This window comes from Phascolarctos cinereus, unplaced genomic scaffold (genome assembly GCF_003287225.1).
Source record: "Phascolarctos cinereus isolate Bilbo 61053 unplaced genomic scaffold, phaCin_HiC Scaffold_3;HRSCAF=262, whole genome shotgun sequence".
In the NCBI taxonomy this organism is placed as follows: domain Eukaryota; kingdom Metazoa; phylum Chordata; class Mammalia; order Diprotodontia; family Phascolarctidae; genus Phascolarctos; species Phascolarctos cinereus.
Window position 1 is genome coordinate 116,453,002 of NW_027555736.1, and position 25,723 is coordinate 116,478,724.

A 25,723-nucleotide genomic window follows, 5' to 3' on the forward strand; every position below is an offset into this window, starting at 1 on the left:
TGCAAATCTTAAAATGTACTAAATAAATGTCTATATATTATTATAATTATCTGCATGCAGATATCACATTTGAATTAAATTTTGAAAATTCTTATTAAATGTCTACTATGAGTAAGACATTGCTAGGTACTAGAGATACACATAAAAACAAAGCAAGATGTTAGATCATGTCTCTTTTGTCTTCTTCTCTACGCTAAATATAACTAATTCTTTTAAGTACTTCTTATATAACTAGATTCCAGATCATTCTCCCAAACCTTGCAGTGATCCTTGACAATCCTATTTCCCCCTTTCCCTCCCGTCAGTCAGCTACCAAGGCCTAATTTTTCCATCATAAAGCATCTGGATCCATCCTACCACATCTCCTTTGCCTAATTATATCAGGACTGCACTACTGTAATAATCTTCTGATTTCTCAGCTTTTGGTCTTACACTCCATACTAATTCAATTTGACCAACATTTACTACATTCCTACTATGCACATGGCACTGCACTGGTTGCTAGGAATACAAAGACAAGAATCAATGTCGCTACTGTCAAGAGCTTATATTAGACTGGGAGATATACAACATGTATAAACACAGATAAGATAATGAAGGCATTTTAGGAAGGGTGGAAACATCATCAGTTGGAGGGCTCAAAGACAGTTTCACGTAGGAAGTGGGCACCTGAGCTGAATCTTATAGAGTTGTAAAAATTTTGAGAGGCAAAGCTAAGAATGGAACGTATTCCACTCTGGAGCACATAGATACATACACATACATACATATATATATATATATATATATATATATATATATATATATATATATATATATAGACATATGTGTACACATATGTATATGCAGATATATGTATTTATATGTGTGAATTTGGAAGCCATGTACATAGGATGCTATCTTAATCTACAGAAGCTGATGAGTATTCTACAGGAATGATATAGAAAGAGAAGAAACCCCAGTACAGAGTCTAGGAGACAACCACACTTGGAGGGTGGGAGATGGATAATCCAGCTGTAAGGTAATGCCCCTTTCTTATGTAGACATTTTATTTACTGAAAGGGGCAGATAAAGGACATTTATGTGAGAAATAGAGAGAAGCAATTTATGGAGAAATATAAACTTTTTGGAGAGGACCTGGGAAAAAAGGAGCCCCTCAGTGCTTGGAGACACTGTTCTGAGAGGGTCTTAATGGAAGCAGATCCCCAGAGTCATTGTTTCCCAGTAGCTAATTTACATGTAACTGTTTTTAGGACTTGGAAATTTATTTCTGGGAAATTCTGAGTCAAAGAACTGTTTAGGGACCAGGAGTTAATTGTATATTGATTGTGTTATATATGACAGAAATTGAGATTTTCAAATTTTCAACCTAATAATAGAAGTAAGTCGTAACACATGAGTAGTCACTGATTTGAGACAAGAAGGACAAACAGGCCAGAAATTTTAAAATAAAAGCTGAGACATCAGAAGCTAAGAGAAACAAAGTCATCAGAAGCTGCTACTCTTAAGTCAAGCTTAATTAGAGATGGAGAGGTTCTGCAGTGGAAGCTGGGAGCCGAACTGATTGGAGGAAAGAGCTGATGCCTGGAGCTGGAGCAAGCAAAATCCTCTGATGTTTGAAGAGTTAAATGGGAAAATACTGCCTTGTTCTCTAGTACTACCCACACCCTTAGAGAGGAGACACCAAAATGAGCTTACCACTGCTCCATTGGCCAGAAAGTCCCTGTTTCACTGTCTCTAAGGTCAACTCTATTCACTACACCATGCTGGCTATCATGATCATAACAGAAAAATATATGAATATAAAGGAAGGTTCATTTATCTTAGGAATAACAAATATGAGAATAGAGAAAATCAGGAAGATTTAAACAAAATCTGTAGAATGAAATAGAACCAGGAGTTCAATATGCACTATCACTATAACAAAGTACATGGAAAAAACAATAAAACAAAACTAAATGTTGTATAATTATAATGTTCAAGTTCAGCCCTAGAGAAAAGATGAGAAAATGTACCTCATTTCTTTGAGGAGGCAGGGGTGTGTGTATGTATGTCTAGGGATGTGAAATATTTCATAAACTGTCATGTATGGTTGATGTATTATTTCATTTTGCTAAATAGTTTAAAAAAATCTTTGTTAAAAGGGAACAAAGCTAATCTTTATAGCCCCAAGGCCTCACACTTATAAATACCCATTGAATTATTCATGTCCATTACTGAGGTCAGAAGAAGCTAGATTCTAGTCCCAGGTGTGTTATTGGTTGTGCCACCATATATGTTTCTTAACTTCTTTTGAGTTTTTGTGTGGTGGACCAAGGGCTCAGTCTTGGCCCCTCATTTCTTTGGCTTCAATTGTTATCTCTGTGAAGATGTCCATCAAATTGACCTATCCAGACCTTATTCTCTTATTATCACCATATCCAGTCCCATAGCACCAACAGTCTGCTAGATAGGTCCATTTGAATATCTCAGCCATCTCAACTTCAACATATCCAAAATGGAATACACAAACTCAGCCATATTTCCAACTTCCTTATTTCTGTCAAGGGTATTACATATTTCCAACCCAATCTGCAACTTTGGAATAATCCTTAACTCTTTCCTCTTCCTCAACCTCCACATCTAAGCACATGCCAATCAATTTTTCCTGACCTTTCTCCTCACACTACTTCTACTGTAGTTCCAGGCTTCATTGCTTTTCATTTTGATTATTGTAAGAACTTTCTGATTGGTCCTCCCTCAAGTCTCTACCCAGCTGTCAAATTGAAATTCCTATGGCACAGATCTTGTCATGCATCCAAGGAGCTTCAGTGGTTTCCTATTGCCCTTTAAGGCAAAATACAAACTCCTTTGGCATTTAAATCCCATCACAGTTTAGTACCAACATATTTTCCAATTACTTCCTCTTATAGATTCTACATTCAAGTCACACTGGTCTACTCCTTTTTGGTACCTGACATTTCATCTCCTCCTTGGTGATTTTTGCATAGGCTTTTCCAACTCTAGCTCCTTCCAAGGCTCAGCTCAGGTGCCACTTACTAAGAGGCATTTCTTGATTGTCCCAGTTGTTACCAACTCCTTTCTCCAACTCCCAATTATATGTATTTATATATACCTAACTGGGTACAGGGTGTTTGCCCTCATTGACTATTTTACTTTTGCTATCTCTAGCACTCAGCATGGAGTCTGGCACATAGAAGGCACTTAATGAAGGCTTGAATTAATCTCCTCATGTATAAAATAAGGTTTATACTACCTACCTCATAGGATTGTTATGGGAAAAGCACTTGTAGAACCTAAAAGCCTAAATGAGGAAAGTGCCTTTACAATTCTACATAAATAGATGCTATTATAGTTGATCCTAATAACAAGCAAACCCTGTGAGGCAGTGAGAGGCAGGTGGCCCCTTTACAGGAGAAAAAGAAATAAAATGACTAGTCCAAGATCACACAGCAGCAATGCTCATACTGGCACTCAAGTCTCAACACCCAGTGCAATGCTTTCCCAATTACCGACCATCCCACTTTATCGAACCACCTAGGAATATTCTGATCTTGCCCAGGTTGGCGATTATTCTCCTTATCTCTAAAATGCAGAAGAAGGAAGACAAGAAGGAAGTGTAGGAAGATGGGCCAGTTAATTTCCAAATAACACTTAACCTAGAGGATTCATTCAGGAAGCGCATCCTACCCTGCAGTATTCATTTTAGCTCACAGGGATCCATGACTTTTACAGCTTAAAGAGGAACTAGTGTAGTAATAAGAACACTAGACCAGAATCCCAGGCCCGCGTGACCTTCGGCAAGTCCCTTAACCTCCTGGACTAGAGGGCTGCGACAGTCCGTGCCAGCTCTGAAGCCTGTGACCTCAGCGCAGCCGGTTCACCCTTCCAGCTGAGCTCGACTAAAGCAGGATTCCCGCACCTGACACGTTCTATCAAGCAACCCCCGGTATCCAGAGGAGCGCAGGAGAGGGCGGGGCCTGCTCAGGGGGAGGTCGCTTCCGAGGTCAGGCTCAGGTCTCCGTCTCCCCAGGTGGACAGCAGGGGTCAGCGGGGCGGGCCTTCTCCGAACTCCAACATGGCGGCTGCGACGGCCATAAACGGAGCCAAGCGCAACTTGCGGGCCGAGATGAAGCAGCGGCTGCGGGCGATCAGCGCCGAGGAACGGCTGCGCCAGTCCCGTCTGCTGACAGAGAAGGTGCGCGGGGTGAAGCGGGAGCGTGGGCCTGCGCGGGTGTGACGACTTGGCCTAATTCGTTTCTGAACGCTGCTGCGGCGCGGGGGCGCGCACGTGATTAGGCCTTCAGGGACGCGACTCCCCCTCCCCTTCGCGTTTAACGTGCGCGCCCCCGCTCTTCTGCGCGTATCCTTTCTGGGCTCCTTAGACCTAGAGTGTACAGATAAGGAAACTAACGGGAGGTGAAACTGAGGCCATGGGGAGAAGAGCGGTAATTCCAACCCAAGAGCTCTGGCAGCAAAATCAAGCGTTCTTTGCTTTGCCATACCTCCCTCCCTAAATGCAGCAGTTACAAAAATCGCACTTCAGTCCATTTCTTAAAACTACCCTGGCACAGCTAGGCATATCCCAAGAAGAGGTTAAAAGTAGAAAAGTCCCCAAATCACTTTAAAAGTTGAAGCCGCGTGTTGTGAAGTGGTGGAGAGGCCTATGCTGATGTATTGGGCTCTGATATGGTTGTTCAGATGTTTTCAGCAATTCTGCACGTGTATTTCTGGAAGACCTCTGCAAGGCACTGCTGGGTGCTGAGAATGCAAATATGGTATGATTTTTACCTTCAAAAGTTCTTGCTTACTGGGCTATAAAACTCCCTGAGTGAAGGATTTACCTCCTTTTCTGTCTAGCACAGTTTCTGGGGTGTACTGGCCACTCTACCCTCACCCCAGGAATTTAATAAGCGCTTGTTTGAATGAATGAATATCATCAAAGTCTTTAAGATTAACATACCTTGTATTATGCAGTTTTGCACAAAGTATCCGTTTAAAAAAAGGGACACTTTTGGAAAGAATGGAAATATGTAACAAAGTTGTATGTTACAAATCATCAAGATGTTAGAATATCTAACTGTGCTGGACTTGGAGGCAGGAAGAGTTAGGTTGAAATTTAACCTTTGATATTTACTAGCAGTGTTACCATGGGCAAGTAAGTCAACTGCACCTTTCTAATCGTCATTGGCAAAATGAAGGAGTAGGACTAGATGATCTCAAAAGTCCTTTCCAATTCTAAGTCTATAGTTCTATGATTAGGGAACTCTTCATGACTAAATTATAAAGAGTGTCTAAGGGAATTCCCATAGCACTGAAGTAAAAAATCCTTAATGCTTGAATGACTTAGGCAGTGAATGCTAAAAGAGTTTAGAGGAAAGAAAGATCACTTTCCTCTGGGGTGATTAGGAATGCTTTCATGGAGTAAGTGAAATTTGATCTGTGCTTTGAAGGATGGATTGGATTTTCCTAGGTATTGAAAGAGGAGGAGAGTCTACTAAATGAAGTGGATTGATTAATGGATTTGGAGTCAGTAGACCTAGGACCTAGTTATTTATGCTGGAGAAGGAGATGGCAAAGCACTCCAGTATCTTTGCCAAGAAAACCCCAAATGGAGTCACAAAGAGTCAGACAACACTGAACAATGTATAGCAGACCTAGGGACTTAGGTTCTGACTTCAACCTGTATTAGTTGTGTGACTTTGAGCAAATCACTCTACCTATACCAGCCTGAATTTCCTCATTTGTAAAATGGGGATAATAATGTTTTCACTAGCTCTCTTTACAAGTTTGTATGGAAAACACCTTATAAACCTTAGAATGAGAGATTATGTAGGTAAATTTTAATACACTTATGTACTTTTAGTCTTAGAGAGTTGCTTGGGGCATTGAAAAGTTAAATGACTTGCTCAGCATCAGACCCTTAGTATGTGTCAGACTATTTTAAATCTAGACCTTCCTGCCTCCAAGGTCAGACTTCTCTAAGATTATAAATACCATTAATATGCTGGTCTAAATTAGTGGAGGGAGTTTTTATATTGGTGGTTCCCATACAGATATACCCCAAGAGTATTATAATACTTCAGGGATCCATCATTTCCTTGTAGTGAGTGATGCTTTCATAAATTCATATTGCTACTATATAGTTCAGAAGATGGTCTTTGAAGATTCTAGTGGCTAACAACTTCATCCCTTTGCAGCCCTCCTGGTGATAAGCCTCTTTGAAATGTTTGGGATGGTACTTGGCCCTTTATAATAGAAGACTTTCTACCTTCATAGGACCTACCAGAGCTTGTGCTCTAACTAGGTGGAGCAGTGGATAGAGCACTAGAGTCGTGAAAACCTGAGTTCAAATCCTACTTCACACATTTACTAGCTATGTGACCCTAGGTAAGTCACTTAACAGCTATTTACCTCAGTTTTCTCATCTGTAAAATGGAGCTAATAATGTCACCTACTTCCTAGAGCTTCTATGAGGATCAAATGAAATAATAATTTTAAAGTGCTTAGCACTGTGTCTGGCACGTAGTAAGCGCTATATAAATGTTAGCTACTACTACTACTACATAGTTTTAATAACTTAGTATCCTCACTCTCCCACAATTAGCATGGGAGTATCACGAGCATAGACAGACCTTGTCTAAAAACTCCATCAAAAAAAGCTAGTCTGATTTGACCTTTTCTTGGCGAAACCATGTGAGTTGTTGGTGATAACAAATTTTTTAAAATATTTATAAGCTCTCCCTTTTGCTAAAACATTTTAGAATTTTGTGAGAGATTAAATCATACTCACTCGTTACACTATTTTCCTTTGGAAATTAGGACATTTGTTGATCCCCTGTTCTGTGATACTTCACCCATTCTCTGTAGTCTTTCAAAGTTCACTGACAGAATCACAGGAAGTACAAATTCTTTGTACTGTGTACTGTGGTATGGCTGATCTGGGCCTGGTGATATGAACTCATCTGCTGAGAGCAGATAAATATTTTCTTTCAGTCTCCTCACTTAACTTGGAGTTCAACCCTCTGTTCACTGTATTTATTGTCTTCCTCAGTTCCAAGACCATTTTCCTTAGAAGGAAAACTGAGTCAAAATAGGACTTCAGAGCTTCTTCCTTCTCTAACTCATTATTATTGTCCCATCCATTCTTCATAGTAGACCTATCCCTTATTTGATCTTCCTTTTGTCTCCAAAAAAGCTTTAAGAAATCACCTTTTTTGTTGTGTTTAGCATTCATCATTAGCCTTAGCTTATTCTAGACCTTAGCATTTCTGATTTTTTTGTAAGACTGCACCACTCTTTTGTACTTATCCTCCATTTCTGCCCTTTTTTCCATCTTTTATAAGTGACTTTAAAAAATCTTAGTCAATGAATGAATGCCCTGTGGCTCGTAATCAGCATCACAAGATGATAGGAAAATATATTTCTTACCTCATTAAGTATATTCTTCCTGGACCAGAATCATCATTGCTATATTTTAAGCGATAGCCCAGAAATCCAATTCCTATTCTCAGGAAACATCTTCTTAATTAGTTGTTCACTTCTCTAATTAGTCTCTCTTCTGAAGGCCCTACTTCAATAAGCAGCTGTAATGGAAACACCATTTCTTTTTCTAGAGTCTTCAATTTCTTTCTTAGGATTCATAATACCTAGGTTCTTTCTGTAAGTATTGTTTGTGCTTACATGAATCTATAGGAGTAGGTTGTGGTCATTAGCTTTGACATGTCTGAGGAGTCTTTCCACATCCTAGATACATGCCCTAGGCAGCTAGGTCATGTAGTAGACAGAGCACTGGGCCTGGAGTCAGGAAGACCTGAGATAAAATTCAGCTTCAGATACTTAGCTGTGTGGCCCTGGACCTCTGTTTGCTTCAGTTTCCTCAACTGTGAAAAAGAGGATAATAATAGTACCTATCTCCCAAGGTGGTTGTGAAGATCAAATGAAGTAATGTTTGTAAAGCAATTTAGCAAAGTGCCTGGCACATAGTAGCTACTTAATAAATGCTTGTTTACTTCCTTTTCCCCTCCCTCCCTCCCTTCCTCCTTTCCTCCTTTCCTTCCTCCCTTCCTGTTGACGAGTAGCCATTTTGGTACCCTTTAGCAGAGACTTTCTCTCTAGGTTGTTCCTGGACATCATTATGCATTAGAGCACAGGACAATGTTTCCTTCTCAGTGGATTCCTGCTCAGTAGGAAAAGCCTCATACCTATTGCACAGCTCCAGATGTTCAGTGGTCAGTTTTCTTTTCTTGCTGTATTCATATTCTTCTGCCTTCTAGACTCCTGATATAGTTTATATTCTTTTTCATATTCTTTGTTTTCTCTTTGAAGCACTTCCTTATTTAAAGGAATTCTATTCTCTGCTTATCTAGAGAGTAGAGAAGCTTTCTTTTAGCCCTTTCTTATTCTCTTGTAGAGAGATCATTCGCCATTTTGTGTATACATGTTTGTTGGCAGAGACAGGAGCATGACATTTTTGGCAGTTCACTGCATAATTCCACTTGCCCTTTATACTTTCTAGAAGCTAGATCTTCACTCTTCTGTTAGTAGCTTTTGTAGCCAATTGCCATGGCACATGGTTCATTGTACTTCAGACTTCTGAATCACGTTTTATTTATTTATTTATTAGCAAATTTTCTGCCTTTTCTTGCAATATAATAACAGTTTGTTTAGCTGCCTTTGATTGGAAATTACTGGATTTTGTGCCTAGCCCAAATTGCCTTAAATTTTTTTTTCTGTGAATCTCAATTAGAAAGTCAATTATCAACTTTTTTTTAATCTCTTCATGCATCTTCCTCTACTATTATTTTTTTAAATAAACTTTAGATATAACTTATTGTGTTACTGGTTTTCTGGCTTTCTATTCTTTCCCTCTGGCACCTTGCCTGTTGAGTTAATACTCATCATTTTAAGCCCAGTACAAACGCCACCACTTTCATGAAGCTGTCCATGATTTCCACAGTTGTTAAAAATCTTCCCACTCAGTCTTAACTTAGCATTCTGTTTTATATTCTTTAGAGCTCTTAACATGTTGTATATTATTATTATTGCCCTACTATTTTGTAACCTCATATGGTCTGAGACTGTTTTATTTATACATTATGCCACCCCTGATGCTTAAAATAGTATTTGAGAAAGAAGAGGAGGAGGACAGTTGTAGAAATGGGCTTATGTGTAGACATTAACTAATGTGTGTTTGCCAACAATATTTTATTGATGTTGCCTCTTCTGTTTTGTCAGCTCAAGTCTTACCTCCTAAGTCCTGTAGCATCAATGAGCCTGGGACTCCTGCTGTCATCTACTTTGCCCTGAGAATGACTGCTTAAATGGCAAATGAAGGTCCCTAACAACAAAATCACTGACTTTAATATGAATGTTTTCTATCTTCTTTCGTTTTATCTTCCCCATACACTGTATGATACAGTGATACTGGCTTCTTGCTGTTCCCCTTTGAGCAAGCATTCCATCTCCTGACACTGCATTTTCACTGGCTGACCTCCATGCTTGGAATTGTCTTTCTGATCTCTACCTCCTAGCTTCCAAGGCTTCCTTCAAATCTCAGCTAAAGTCCCACCTTCTGCGAAAAGCCTGTCCTGATCCCCCTTAATGCTACTGCCTTCCCTCTGTTGATAATTTCCTATTTACCTTGTCTATAGCTTGTTTATACACAGTTGTTTGCATGTTGTCTGTCCCATTTCTGCTTGAGAGAAGGGACTCTCTTCTGCCTTTCTTTGTACTCCCAGTGCTTAGTACTGTGCGTGGCACACAGTAGGCATTTAGTAAATGTTAGTTGACTAAAGTATAAAATAATAACAATGATATAAAACTTGCCTCTCGAGTTCACTAGATAGGACATGTAACTAGGATGGCTAAGTAAATGTTAACTGTTCTTTTTGGAACATGATTTACCTGGAGAGAGTTTTAAATGTTTTGGCATTTTCCTCAGTAGGACTAAAAACTTCACTTTATTCTGGCAGACTAAAACTTTTACATTAGGAAATGTATATTGGCAGCAACACAGAAAATATAACTGTCACGTTCAAGATGTCCTTTGGGAAATTTATGTAATATTAGGTTTTTAAAAAGTATATATACAGAAGTGGATATAGATTGACTATTTGTAAGTAAACATTTTCACTAGGCGTGCTTTTACTCTGAGTTTTGTGTAGTGTAGTCTATAGTTCCTCCATGGAAGTGCTCCTCCAAGGCTTCGCCATGCCCTGGAGGTGACTCAGGGTTCTTGAAGGCTGTGCTAGCAGAACACATACTTAAGTAGTGCCTACTAAGCTAATAAGGCTTTGTCCCGGTAAGAGACTTTGAGTCCTTTGTCCAGGTCAGAGAAATCCTTTACTCGGTTGACTGCAGGATGATGAATTTTTCTGATACAATAACTCAGGAAGACCATCTAAGTGCCACAAGTTTTGTGGTCTGCATGTGTGAAAGGATGACCCACAACATTGAAATCATGGATGTTGGATGAGTTGAGTATGGCATGTAGTAGCCATGAAATTTGTTTTCTGTTTGGAAGCTATTTCTCAGTATTCTGTCACTCCAGAAACACAGCTTCTGAAGAATTTATGAAGTAGAAACAATAATAATGCCCTGTAGCATTTACATATGGTAAAATGTCTTTATGTATCCTGCCTTTTTTCATTTCCCTTTCAACAGTCTTGTGAGTTTAGCAGAGAAGAAATTATTATCTGTCTTTTACCAGTGAGGAACCCAAGGCCTAGATCTATGCTGCCAGGACCCAGAAGGCAAAACTGGGAGCAGTGAGAGGGAGTTACAGAAGATGGATTTTGGTTTAATACAAGAAGAGACTTCCTAACAATGAAAACTTCCCCAAAGCGGAATGGGCTGCCTCTTGGAATCATAAAATCATAGAGTAGGAGTTGTAAGGGACCTTAACAGTCAGTTGGTACAAGGCTATGATTTTGCAGATGGGGAAAAAGATTAAGTGACTTGCTCAAGGTCACTTAGATAGTAAGTGGCACAGGCATGTTTTGAACCCAGGTCCTCTGACTTCAAATCCAGCATTCTTTTCCATTATACCCATCTCATATTCCATAGTAAGGTGCCCATCCAGGACTTCAAGCAGAAGGTAATGGACCCCCCACCCACCCCAGTCAACCCCCACCCCCTTTTTGAAGGATATTATAGAAAGGATCCTTGAGATTCTATTTTGAAGGATATTATAGAAAGGATCCTTGAGATTCTATTAGGTGCTGAAGGTCATATAGTAGGTCACATAGCCAGAAATGGAGCCTAAAACCTTTGGCTCCTGACCCAGTTGCCTTTTTTTTTTTCAGTAGTGTACCTGGTACATGGATGGAGTAGTCACCCACATTTTAATGCATCACACCTCTCAAACAAATCATGTGGTTATCTACTCACTCTTTGGTCTGGCTTGCTCACTCTAGTCTGCTTACACACACTGACGGGTATAGGTTCCCAGAAAACTACCATCAACTCTCTTATGGTCCCAAGGAATGTGGAGGAATATACTCCTATCATACATCATTTCAGTTCCTGAGCCTCCACTAATGTACTTCATTTTACACAAAACTAAACACTGACAAAGTGACACTTTTAGGTCTGAAACATAAACATTTATTTAACAATAAGACAAAAGAAATATAACATGTATTAATATATTAAATCAAATGTAGGAATAATAACTATATCACAATCTACGCATAAAGATGGGTAACATTCTGACACCAAGGTACTGAATATCTGTGGGTGAAAGTAGGCACAGCTTACAAAAAACCTTCTAAGGGGTACATGAGTGAGCTCAGCGTAACACACAACTCTGGAGCTATAAACTTTGGTATCTTCTTTCTTTCCCAGGAAATGTCCATAAAAGTTCCTTGATGAATGTAGCCTCTGTATTGAACAGATGTGTTCACTGCTGAGATGAGTTGATCCATACTGTGTTTTACCAACACCCCACACTGGGCATGATATCTTAGCCAAAGTAGTCAATCTGCTTAGTGACTTCTGATTTTTTATTTCTGAGCGGTTCCTCTATTCAATTGTACTTGTTTCTCAGCATTGACTATAATGTCCATCACTTTCAGCGTCAAGCTTAGTTGGTTCCCTTCTGAAATCTGTTCTTTCACCTCTTTTTTCTCTTACTTTCTAGGGTCCTTTCTGAAAATTACTCCAGTGTAGCTTATGGTTAATAGTGGAGCTCTCATCTGCTCTCTATAGTCAGATAAATTGCCTTTATCTCATAATCAGACAAAAATTCTGGTATTGTTATCTTTCTAGCTTGTTATAGTTTTTCACATTTTTTTCATTCAAAATGAGAAAGAAAAATTAAAAAAGAATAGCAGCTGTCTCAGAACTTTGAATTAGAGTAACTATTTCTTAGAACTCTGATCAAAGCAGACACCTCTACAACAAACTGCTCCATATTAAAGGAGAGTGACTTAAAATGATGGTACCTTACCATGGGATAATAAACTGGAATCTCGAAGAGACCTTAGATGGTGTCTAGTCCAACCTTTTCTTTTACAGGTGAAGAAATTAGTCTGGGGCAGTTACTTGTTTGTGGTAACATAGGCAGTAAATGGCAGGAATTAAAACTTAGGTCTCTTGACTCCCAAACTGGTGCTCTGTTCATTGTACCATGCTGACTTTTTCCTTTTTTTGTTTTATTGTTGTCTTGTTCTTATACTGTAGTCATTTCTAGATATGTCCCTCCCTTCAATCCACTACATCCACCTAATTAACCTACCTTTTTAGGAAAAAAAATTCTGCAAAATCAACCAATAATACATGGACCACCTCTGATAATATATGCAACATTCTACATCTTAGGGAAAGGAGTGAGGAGCGTTACCTTATCTCCACAGTGGCCACTATAATTGTGCAAATTAAATGGCGTTTTATTCTTTCTGTTTATGTCGTTTTACTAATTGTGTATGTGGTCTTGATTTTGCTTACTTCACTCTGCATAAGTTCATACAAGTTTTCCCTGTTTCCTTGAATTTCTCACATCCATCATTTCTTATAGCAGAATAATCCATTCCTATTCCACAATTCATTTCACCCTTCCCCAATGGGTACCCACTTTCTTTCCAATTTCTTGCTACCCCAAAAAAGCACTATGAGTATTTTGTAACATGAAACTCCAGTGTTTTTTCTTCCATACAACAATTGGTGAAGAAATTGGCAAAAACCAAGAGGAAGTAGAAAGATTTTAAGGAATGTTTATCATGTTTTCAGCAGCTTCTTAAATATAATTGTAATCTTTTTTTGTTTAGGTGATCACTCATAGTAAATATCAAGAGGCTCAGAGAATTTCAATCTTTCTGAGCATGCAGGATGAAATTGAGACAGAAGAAATTATCAAGGATATTTTTCGACGTGGCAAAACATGTTTTATCCCTCGATACAAATTCAAGAGCAGCTACATGGATATGGTAAAGTTATTTTCAGCAGAGGAAATTTTTTCACTTCCCAAAACTTCCTGGAACATTCATCAGCCCAGAGATGATGAAGTGCGGGAGGAGGCTTTGTCAACAGGTAAGTGAGGAAACCTTTGCTTCCTAACTGAATTCTGCCTTACCATGCATATAGCTCAAGTGTTAACAGACATTCAGACATGGCTGCACTCACCCTTCTCGTGTAGGTTGAGCAAGAAATCTTTCTGGGTCTCAAGAAGCTTAGCCATGTAAGTGAGGTCCTGGCCAGTTGTCCATTTCAATCTGTCTCTCACAGAGTTGGAATTAGATTAGATATCATAGCAGAGTGGAAGAGACTTTGTGGTATGAGAACCTTTTAATGCCCCCAGTCACAATATTAATAAGATCACCATTCATCTTATGATTACTAGTTTTGAGCAAAGTACTTGTGATAGCAGTGGGTATAGAAATGCCAAATATTCTGGTTGGATAAATTACTTATTGTAGCTAATGTTATTCCTCACTTTTTATCCCCTGTTTAAGTTTTTGTTGTCATGTATTTTGTACTTGCCTTGAAGTTACGTGAGAGTTCTTGACTTCCCCTTTCTTCATAATTGGTATGACTTCAGTGCTTTATAAAGAATTGAGCATTCTATTATTTGGTTTTATCACTACTTTATTTTTAAGAGAAAACAGATTCATTTTGTATTGACACTATATAGGCTTCCCAACAAACACCGTCTCTTCCGCTTCAGAAAATATTTTCTCTCAAGTGGTTAAGCAAAAGTACCTGAGAGTTATTTAGACTATGAAAAAAAACCATCCAGCTGAGCATTTATGTCTGATAGTGCATACTACTTTCCATTTTTAGAGTTTATTGGTTGTTAGCAGAAAGGAAGAATGTGTGCTTTAGCTTCAGTAATTCCGCACCAGCATTATCAATTTTGTTTGGCCTGAGTTTCATTGCCTTTTGGTGCAGTGGATAAATCACTGGGTTTGGAACTAGAAGACTCATCTTTATGAATTCAAATCTAGCCTTAAACACTTAGTAGCTGTGTGACCCTGGGCAAGTCATTTAACCTTGTTTGACTCAGTTCCTCATCTGTAAAATGAGCTAGAGAAGGAGATGGAAAACCACTCCAATATCTTTGCCAAAATCCTAAATGGGGTTACAAAGAGTTAGAAGTGACTGAAACAACTCAACAACAAACAACAGTTGATTTTACATACTGTTCTTTTGCCTTTTCCTTCTTCACTTTGAATCACTTCATACATATCTTCTTATTTTTCTCTGAATTCTCTAATACTTACCATTATTTATGATCCAGTAATATTACATCCACATACCTTAGTTTGTTCAGGCATTTCTCCTCAATAGGATCGTAGATTTAGAGCTGAAGGGAATTTAGGGGTCACCTAGTTCTGACATCCTTGTTTTCAGATGAGGAACTGAGGCCCAGAGAGGTTAAGTGATTCTCCTGGGACGATGCAAGCAGAAAGTAGCAGAGCCAGGATTTGACTCCCAATGTTCTTTCGCCTGTACTAGGCGAAGGCTTTTTTGGGAGCCTTAAAAAAATAATCCTATTGCGAATCTTTTTGTACATATTGTTTTTTTCTTGTTGTTATTATCCACTCTGAGGTATAAATATAGTTATGGGATCTCTGGTTAGAAGTAGCATGAACAGCTTGGTAACTTTCTTTCATAATTCCAAATTATTTATCAGAATGATTAGACCAATTCACAGCTTGACCAGTAGTGAATTAGTGTGCTTCTCTTCAAGACTGAATTTCCCCCCTTTGCCAGTTTGGTATATGTAGGGTGATACCTTTGTGTTATTTTAATTTGCCTTTCTCTGTGATTTTGAACATTCTAGATGACTACTGCGAGTTTGTATTTCATTTTTTGAGAACTATTCATTCATCTTCTTTGACTACTTAGCTATTTGGGACTATTATCATTACTTTCTACTCCTGTATTCCAAAACTCATTATTTTTAGATGCTTCTTCTTTTGTTGGTCTATTTTTGCTACTAGGTAATTCCTTCACTCTGGCTGTTCCCTGTTGTGCCACAGTATTTTACTTTAAATGTAATTAAGCCTCAGGAAGAATTTAAATTTATGAGTAAAGGGAAATATCAGAGGAGGAATTTCCATTGATTGATTGCCCTACAATTATAACTGGGAAAGAATATCATTCCCTAGATATTTAGACAGCTTCTTAACCAGTACTTAAAAAAATAAAAAAATCCTTTCTTTAAATATTCATCTAACATAGATTTTCCCTCCTTTTAATGCCCTCATCAAGGATGCCCTTGATGCAGATTATTTTCATAAAAATTTTATATAGTTGGGAAAGTAGGCATATAGGTCACTAGTTATTGATATTCGTTCTCTTGATTGCTTTTTGTTTGTGATAACATGGTCCAAGATTTTTTCCACGTCTTTGGTGTCTTCAGATACCTGGAGAGTAAAGAAAGAGAGTGATGCATAGTAAGCCTGGAAAGATAGCTTGGAGACAGGCTGTGAAAGGCTTAAAAGCCAAACAGGAAGAATTGGTATTTTATATTAGAGGGAAGAGAGAATCATTAGAGTTTATTTAGTTGGGGAATGATTTGGTCATATTTGCATTTAAGGAAATCACCTTGGTAGATGGATGGCAGACGGATTGGAATGTCGAGAGATTTGACGTTAGGAGACCAATTAGGAGGCCATTTTTATAATCTTGTTGAGAGGTGATGAGGTGGTGGCTACGTGAGTAGAGAAGGAGTCAGATGTTAAAGATGTTATGGAGGTAGAAATGGCAAAATTTGGCAAGTAATTGAATATTTGAGATGAAGGAAAGTGAGGAGTTGAGGACAACATGGAGATTGTTAACCTGGGAGAATGGAGGAATGGTGTTCTGTTATGAACTTATCATAATGTTAATATGTAAAATATGAGAATGTGTTAAATTTGAGATCTCTCTGGGATGTCTAGTTTAGAATGTCCAATAATCAATTGGTTATATAAGACAGAAGCTCAAGAAAGAGACTGGGGTTGAATATAGTGATCTATGAGTCATGCATGAAAGATGACCGCAAGAGCTGATGAGGTCACCAAGATATAGTGTAGTGTAAAAAGAAGGTCCAGAAGAAAATCCATAGTTGATGTTATGGATAAAAAGCCAGCAAAGGAGGCTTTGAGAAGGGGTGGTTAGACAGATGGAGGAAAACTGGGAGAGAATAGTGTAAAACAAAACGAAACAAAACAAAACAGAACTGAGAGGAGAAAGCATCCTGCAAAGAGAGGGTGGTCAACAGTGTCAAATGTAGCTGAGGGCAAGATGGATGAGCACTGAGAAATACCATCAGATTTATTTTTCAGCACATTTTTCCATCCTGCCTAATTTTTCCATCTCCTTCCTTCAATGCTTCTTGTGACTGAACAGAATTAGTGTCTGCCACTTTTTATGGAAATTGGTTTTTTTTTGACAATTACTGCTGTGGGGCATCTCTACTGAGTACTCCCTGAATAGTAAGCCTCTGGGCTTAATTGTGCTTACTCTGGCAGGCATTTGGGTGTAGGATTGTTGAATGAGAACTCTTATGTATTAAAGGTTTCTGGGTTTTTCATTCTTTGGGTTTTTACCTTGTATGTTACCTTTTATGTCTTTTTAACTTGTGCATTCATCTTTAATTATGTTATATCCGGTGCATAACTCATCTCTTTTGATTTTTGGAATTGTAGAAGTTTGTAGCAAGCAACTATTTAACCGTTTTTCTGGTTACATGATCTTTGGGTCCTGCCCTCAATCTGAGAACACTTCAAACCATCTAAAGGTACAAAAACTGGTCTGGGCAATTAAATCTACCAGCAATCAGTAACTACCCCTCCTCTTCCTTAAATAACTTAGGTAATGCCACTCTTGCATACTGCCATACCAGCTGTGTAATGCAGCCCAGATGCACTGGCTTCACTGCTCACCCCAGCTGTAGTGCTGACTAAGCAAGCTGCTTCCCCTCGCCCTTGTGTTGTTGCCCTCTCTATTAATAGTGCAAACGACCTCTATAACAAACCAGATTGCCCATGTGGGGGATTTGTGTTTATCTGACTTTTCTTATAAATTGGTAGACCTAATTCATTTGGCAGTGTGGTGGTTGCTAAGAAAATTTGAAGGCTATTGGAATTAACTGAGTTCTGACAGTAATCTTAGGAGTCTCTGGGGAATTTTGTGTTAGTGGTATGCATTTTTTTTTCTATTCACATAAAAAATCACAGCGTGCTAGAACTTTAGAGCCAGAAGGATCTTAGAACTCATTTAGTCCAGGGTTTTTCAAGACTTTTTTGCTCACAACACAGTGTTCTTTACCATGAGGAACTGAGACAGGGTGGACGTTTAAATTGGCAACAAAGAATGGTACTCAGGGAATCGGGCCTCCAGATTATCTGGAGTCTTGGCATTCTCCCGCATCTCTTTTCCCTCCTTCACTCCTTCACTCTCTTTTTTCTTTACTTCTTGATCATTCACAGCAAAGAACCAGCTTTGCATCTGGATGGATAGGACTGCTATTGTCATATGATAAGTAGGAAGAGAAGGCAGCAAACCACAGCAGAGGATAGAGGCTGGAATCCTCTCATTATAGATTTAAAGCTAGAAGGGAACACGAAGACTGTCCATTCCATTCCCTTCATTTTACAGATGAGGAAACTGGGTCCCAGGGAAATTACATGCCATATTCGACTTCTTGTTGTTCATTAGTGGTGCCATTTGAACTCAGGTCCTCTAATTCCAGAGCCTGTGCTCAAATATGGGAATCTAGGGCTTGGGAAGGAGTTTTGTGGCACACCTAGCAACTTGGTAACAAGGGTGTGCCACAGCTCTCTCTTTGGGAACCACTGATCTAGTCCAGTCCTTTCATTTTATAGAAGTGGTAACAGGCCTAGACTGTCCAAGTTCATGGTTCCATGATGGATTAGAGCTGAAAGAGAGCAGAACCCATGTCTCCTGACTCTCATGCTACTACGCCACACTTCCTTCCCACTGGAATGTGCTTATTTTACTGAACTTAAAACAGTAAATTCATTTAAAAAAACAGTAGATTTAAAATATGCATTCAAGTGGAGTAAAGTAAAAGTGGGAGTTGTTTGTCTTTCATTTTTGAAGAGGACCAATGACATCACCAGTTCTTGATTAAAAACAAAAAAAGCAAGTCCAAAGTAAAAGCTTGTCTGGCCTTACCTTCTCTTTTATTAACAAGAAAAGGTTCTAATCATTAAGGACGGGACAGGGGATTTCCTATTTGGGAATTCATTGTGTCAATGAAATCGCAGGTCTAGTCAGTCCCTATCTCTATTTTTCCTATCATTCTTCTTTGTATCATGGGTTTTCATTTGCAGTAACAGCTTGGAATGTGATAGGATGTTAATTTTTCAAAGCACAGCTCTAGCTATCAAATCTTTGAGACAACTTGATTAGAGCTCCAGATTGTCTTCTGTGTGATCAGATGAAAATATGCATTCATGGTGTGCAGGTGCCCTCATATTTTATGTAGTCTAGGAAAAAGGTGAACTTTATGTAGTGTTAGGAGTTTAAATCTTGGGTCCCTGAGAAAAAATTAAGAAAGGAATTCTTCCACATATGTTAATTGAAAAATTGGCTCCTCCCGGTTGGAGATCTATTTTTCTTTGTTCTTGGACTTCTTAGTCAACAAGCATTTATTATGCACATATTATGTGCTAGACACTATGTTAAGTGCTACAGACACAAAGAAAGGCAAAAATAGTCCCTGCCTTCAGGGAACTTTTATTCTAATGTGGAAGCCATCATGTAAATAACTGGGTAGTTACAAAATATGTGCAATATAAATGGAAGGTAGTTGTAGATGGGAAGTTGCTAGAAGCTTTGGTGACTAGGAAAGGCCCTTCTAGAGAGGGGGAATTTGAGTTTAGTCTTGAAGGAGACCAGAGGAACTGAAAGTGAAGGCAGGGAGCGAGATCATACCTAACATGGGGGATGGCCACTACAAAGGCATGGAGATGAGAGATATATCGTGTTCAAGGAACTGCGAATTAGTGGAGCTGAATTGTGGAGTTTGACTCGAGGAGTAAAATATAAGAGGGCTGGAAAGCTAGGAAGAGGTCAGGTTATGAAGAGCCAAACAGAGGAGTTTGTGTTTTAACCTAGAGGAAATAGGATCTGTTGAAGCTTAGGAAGCAGGAGTGTGCCATAGGCAGATCTATGTCTTAGAAAAATCCACTTGAGGGGATTTGAGGCAGGGAGATCAATTAGAAAAGCTTTTATAATAGTTTAGATGAGAGGGCAGCTAGGTGGCACAGTGAATAAAGCTTCAGCCTTGGAGTCAGGAGGACTTGAGTTCAAATGTGGCCTCAGACACTTGACACTAATTAGCTATGTGACCATGGGCAAGTCACTTAACCCCCATTGCCTCACCAAAAAGCAAAAAAAAAAATAGTTTAAATGAGAGGTGGGGAGAGTCAGAACCAGGCTTGTGGCAGTGTGGCAGAAAAATAAGGGGACCAACAGCAAGGTTTGGCTACAGATTGGCTGTGTGGGGTGAGTGAGAGTGAGGAGACAAGAATGACATCAAGATGTGGCCTAGATGATTGGTAGGATAGTGGTCTTTCAGCAGTATCAGACAAGTTTAGAAGAGGGCAGGGTCTTGGGGAAAGGGTCATGAATTCAGATCTGGACATGTTGATGGGCTGTTGTAGCCCTGCCCCAGTTGGGATTTTCCTTTTTTTTTTTTTTTTTACAGACCAGTGCTCCAAAGCTACCTGTGTTCTGCTTCTTTCACCAGTCTGTGGCCTGGCCACCATGGTGCCCCAGATTCTACTGCTTGCTCTGTCTGTCTGTCTGTCTGTCTGTCTGTCTGTCTGTCTGTCTATCTATCTATCTATCCATCTATCCATGAATGCCCTCTCTATTCCTCTTCCTGTATTAATGGCAGAGATTAGGCTTTTGGAAAGTTCTCTACTATCACTTAAGAGAAATAAATGAAAATAAAACACAGAGCATAAACATATCAATTCATAGAGCATGAGAATGGTCTCAAGATAACCATAATCTTTCCACGATAGGCCCTTTCCTTTCTAACTTACTTCTTGGCCTGGCCATGCTTTATGGCCAAATGCAATGCTACCTCTTTGGAAGATTCTGTTTTCTCACTTTGCCTTAGATCTGACTCTTAGTTATTTCTGCTTGAAAGCTGGCACCCCCTCTGGATCCTCCTGCCAGCTTTAGGGTTAGCACCCTCAGGTCTTCCAGGTATCACCACTCTTTTAAAGTAAAAAGATCTTTTGATTTATGGCTCCTTGCTTCCCTTACTCCCTCTTCCCCTACCCTCTGGGAAAAGTTCATTACGTATAGAAATGGGATAAGATGAGAGAGGAGGCATGATTTCATTGATATAGGGAACTCCCCAGTGAGGTGATCGCTTTTACCAATTCAGGTGTCAGTTTATAATCTTAGAAAATTGCCTAGGTTAAATAACTTGCCCAGGGGGTCAGTCCTGCATGTTAGAGGAAGGACTGAAGCTCAGGTCTTCCTGACTCTGAGGCCAGGTCTCTGTCCACCATGCCATGCTGTCTCTACCTTATATAGATTTAACCTCATATAATTTCTATTCAGGAACTGCTTGAGCAATAGTCACATTATATTTAACCATTCTCCCAAACCTATAGGAGACAGAACTCTTTGAAGTTACATTAATCACTCCATCTATCAAAGGGTATCTTTTATTTGTATATGACCCTTTTAAACTTTAAGTCTTTATCTAGGGAACTGGTTCTGTTGTATAGTGAAACTTAGAAATGAATAAGAAGCCCAGCTCATTGTTAAGTATTTATGCTAGTGTACAGTAGAAATTTAAATTTACAAATAGTCTGAAAATAACCTAGATAACCCAACTTAAAATCCCATTGACTTAAAAGTAGTAATAGGAGCTGATGTTAATTTCATCTTTTCTTCTTATCTTTTCTATTCCTTAGACTAATAGAACTGCTAACAAGATTACTTACAAGATTAAGTGAGTTTCATGTTACAATGAGCTATCATTAAAATGAAATTCCAGCTTCACAAAAATCTTGAGCCTCAGCCAATTGTTCATTTATGTCATACAACATTTGATGTAGCAAAATTCCATTGAAGAATCAGGATAGTCTTTTAGACTTGGTTATACCAAGATTTAATTTATAGTGAAGAAATTCAAACATTGGCAACAGAAAGGAAAAATAAGGTTTATCTATCTTCTATAAATGGGATAATTAAACTGAATAATGGAGTAGATATATCAGTCACACAGAATCAAAGGATGGGAATGGTTTGAGAGCTGTATCAGTCGAAGAAGGACCCACATAGATGAGATCACACATCCATCCAAGTATGTCTAGTATATCTTGGATAGATGCCACAGAGGTACAGTAAGCTAGGTCCAAAATTTAATAGAAGATTGATATCTGGCTAGATTTCATTTGATGTATTAGGCAGTTTTATTTAATAATTCCAAACTGCTCAGTGTTGTAAAAAGCCATATTTTTATTACCAATAGTTCCCAAGTGATACTATATGAACACAATCTCAGAAGAATCAAAATCTCTCATGTGACCCAAAGGCTTATGTAGCAAGTACACATAGGCTACAATATGTAACTAAACACAAATCGCATTGTGATACAGTGGAAAGAACTCTGGATTTTGAGTCAGAAAACCTGGGTACAAATCCTGGCTCTGCCACTTACTAGCTGTGTGACCTCAAGCAAGTTGCTTAATCTCTCTGGGCTTCATTTTCTTCTTCTTGGATGAGGGGGTTGGACTAGATGACCTCCAAGATCTCTTCCAGCTCTGAATCTGTAAGTGGAATAAAAGACATATCAAGGACATATGATTGGAAAAAGAGTTAGGCTGGTCATGTGACAAAAAGTAACAAATAACTCACGGACATCCCAGTTATTACACCATGAACCAGCTATGCTCTCTCTTATCTTGGCTCTGCTCTTTACTTTCTGGGCTTCACTTCTATGCTAGCACCCTCCTCATGCTTGAAGATACCTCTGCCTTCTCCTTGGATGGGTGAATTCCTCCCTGAACCTCCATTTGAAAGAAGTGGCTAAAACAGGCATGCCAATGCCTCTCTCTGTTCCACTTCTGGCTCTTCAGACTTCTACACCTTGCATTAATTCTCTCTCCTCTTATCTCCCTTCATCCCCCTTTTCTGGGTTGTTTTCCCCTCTTAGGATATAATCTCTTTGAAGGTAGGAACTATTTTTTTAATTCTTGTATTTATATTCTCATCATTTAGCATAGTGGTAAGCACACAGTGGTTAATAAAAGCACTCTCTCTCTGTTTTTCTTCACCCCCCCCAACCCCCCAATCACAGATCACTAAAGCATTGGAATATAATGGGAGAATTTAGAGAAATCACAAGAACTATATAAATGAAAGCTAAAAACAAAGCCAGTTTCCCATTTTTGAAAGACTTCCAGAAAATCACTCATTTCATGATTCTCATGATTCTTTACTCTCTGAATAGAAATTTTCCCCATTATATAATCTTAACCTTTCATGATACAATTAGTATTTTTTCCTTTTACATGATTTTAGAATATTAGAATATTTAGAAGACTCTATGTTGTCTACTAAGTCATTTGTTCTACCAGGCTAATGATTTTTTTAAAGTTAACACATGACAAAAATAATTGGATCATGTATTTTCTATACATTTAGGTCAGTTTTGTGACTAATTATGGTCTGCTGTAGAATATAGCCTCAAAGCATGTTCCCCTCTCAACCCTTCATTAAAGATGCTCTCAGTACATGTGTAGATGATCCAGTTTTGGGAAAGTAGACATAAGATTTGGTGATTATGGATATTTTCTCAGTCACTTTTCGTCTTGGTAATAAGATTCACATATTTTCCCAAAGGGTGGTATCTTCTCTTATTTCAGATAGCTTGAGGATTGTTCCTTCAGTACCCCTAAAACTCTGCCACCTCTAGTTTGAACCTCTTTATTATGTATATGGTCTCTTCTAGTCTAGCTCTTCTTTCCATTTTTGTTTTTGTAGTGCTGTTTCTATTTCCTCTAGAAACAGATCTGGGACTGTGATATTAGAATTCTAAAGGTGGTGTTCTACATAGGGAAAACATATAGAAATCTTTACATATCTTTTACATTTTTGTCTGTTCTTCTCAGTTTTATCTTTAAATAACCTCAGCCTTATATATCATCAATACTTTACTCAAGAAGAGAGTTGGGAGGCACTCTAAATAACATTTTAGTAGATGAAATTGATTATATTTTTGCACAGAAAAATGATTTGTTATTGATGTAGTACTAATATCCAAATCAGCTATCTATATATAGTCAAGTATATTGTATACTGCCTTGTTAGAGCAAAGATCTAAATTAATACTAAGAAAGAATAAAAATGAGAAGAAGTGACATCATACATTGCTGATGTCATAAGTGGGAAATGGATAAAAAAACAGTCATCAACATAGATTATCACCATTTCCTGGAGAAGTTTGACTATTAGAAGTTAGTCACATGACCAGGAAACCAGATGAACCTAGACACCGCCTTAGCCAATTAATACTTATTTCCTTGTCAAGCAGAGAAGTATGGAAGCCAATAGCAACACTGATTTAGAATATAAAATCATTTGCAAAATCTTATGGAGGAGGATAGTGAATGATTATGAACCATGCTATTTTGTAAAACAGTGAGAAGCAATGGCAGTGTCAGAGAAACAAAAACAAATTTATAGAAAGCTTAGACAGAGACCCAACTAAGCCAAGTCCAAGATACAAAGTCTGTAAAATAAAGTGTTATTTAGGTATAGTGAATGAGCATGGACATGTTGAATATATTCTAGAATATTAGAATTAGGGATAGGAATGAGGGCAGCCTACTGATGCTTCAGAGGAGTAGCTTGGGAACAGGTAAATAAAAATACTATTTGACATAGTATATAGTTAATGCTGAAGTCAGATAATTTTACTAGAGCAAGTTATGCGATTACTGGGTGAGCCCACCACACATTTATGCTGCCTTCAGCGGGGGTCCTTGATGTTGCTTCACAATACTTTAATTTATCTTGTGTTGATTTCCCAGGGCATATTTCACAGTGACTGTTCCAAATATTTTCCATAGTTCCCCATCCCCCACTTGATCTTGGCAAATGATTTTACTTCCTTCATTATGAAGACAATTTAGGCCATCTTTCATGAGCTCCTTTATCCAGGGTAAACCATATATCACAGAATGTTAAAGCTGGTAAGCACCTTATAAATTATCTAGTCCAACCTTTTCATTTTACTGATGAAGACACTCAGCACTCAGAGAAGGTAAGTGACTGATGTCAAGTTAGTAATGGGAACTAGGGAACCTAAATCTCCTTATTTCTCAGCCAGTGTTCATGTTTTTATTTTTAAAAATTTGTTTAATTTTTGATTTTTATTTTCTGTTTCAAATTCTCTTCTCTCTATCCTCTCTCCCACCCATTAAGAAGGCAAGAAATACAATACCCATCGTAATATGAAGTCATACAAAGCACACTTATACATTAGTGTGTTGTGGGGGAAAAAAAGCAAGAAAAATATAGAGGAAAAAAATATTTAACCACTATTCATTCTTGTGACTCTCCAAACACCTCTGTCTAGACCTTTAAATCTTCACCCTACTACCTTCACATTTCCTTTTCTTTCCTTTTTGTCTCAGTGGAAAAGGCATCCCTCTTCATTTCCAAGGCTTTTGTGTGCTCTTGATACCATTCCTTCTTACTCCTTCCAGAACCTTATTCCATTCATTATCTCATCCTTTTTCTTATCTCTTAATTCTTTCCCTCTCCAATGCATCTCTTCCCTTTTCCTTTCTACTTATTTAAGTCTGTCTAGCAGTTGAAGGAACAGAGGAAAAATGTAAAAGAAAATCAAGGACATTTTTCTTCTATTTTTTTTTTAAATTAAGAAAGCTTTTTTAGAATTATGAGTAAAATTACAGAATCCTGGAACCTTAGATTTGGAAGTGAATAGAAATCACCTTGTTCAATTCGTCATCCCAGATAGGAATCTCTTTTGTTTTGTCTCTGACACATATTCTTGAATGAATCTAAAGATGGGGCCTTTATTATTTCAAGAGGCAGCCCATTTTATTGTTAGAAATGTTCTAAGTGTTACGAAATTCTCCCTTTAACCTGAAACTTGACATCTTGGAGCTGAAATCTGCCTCCCCCACATATTTTGCTTTTAGTTCTCTTTCCTGTGGGGACAATACAGCACAAGGCCACTTCCTCTTCTGAATAGCTCTTTGAAATGCTT

General features: G+C 38.4%; 1 protein-coding gene across 3 annotated transcripts in view; it reads left to right on the forward strand.

Annotated features, from left to right (window-relative positions):
* Positions 1 to 857: 857 nt before the first annotated feature.
* MTHFS (methenyltetrahydrofolate synthetase) overlaps positions 858 to 25,723 on the forward strand; it is a 99,439-nt gene continuing 74,573 nt past the window's right edge. The window contains exons 1-3 of one of the 3 annotated variants that reach the window (XM_020965768.2): positions 4,109 to 4,198; positions 6,280 to 6,390; positions 13,269 to 13,530. In XM_020965768.2, the coding sequence (XP_020821427.1) occupies positions 13,323 to 13,530 (208 nt within the window). In that variant the 5' untranslated portion in view covers positions 4,109 to 4,198; positions 6,280 to 6,390; positions 13,269 to 13,322. Of the gene's footprint in view, positions 4,199 to 4,372; positions 4,779 to 6,279; positions 6,391 to 13,268; positions 13,531 to 25,723 lie in introns of those variants that run through there. The other 2 variants (XM_020965777.2, XM_020965761.2) reach the window with 2 other exon arrangements.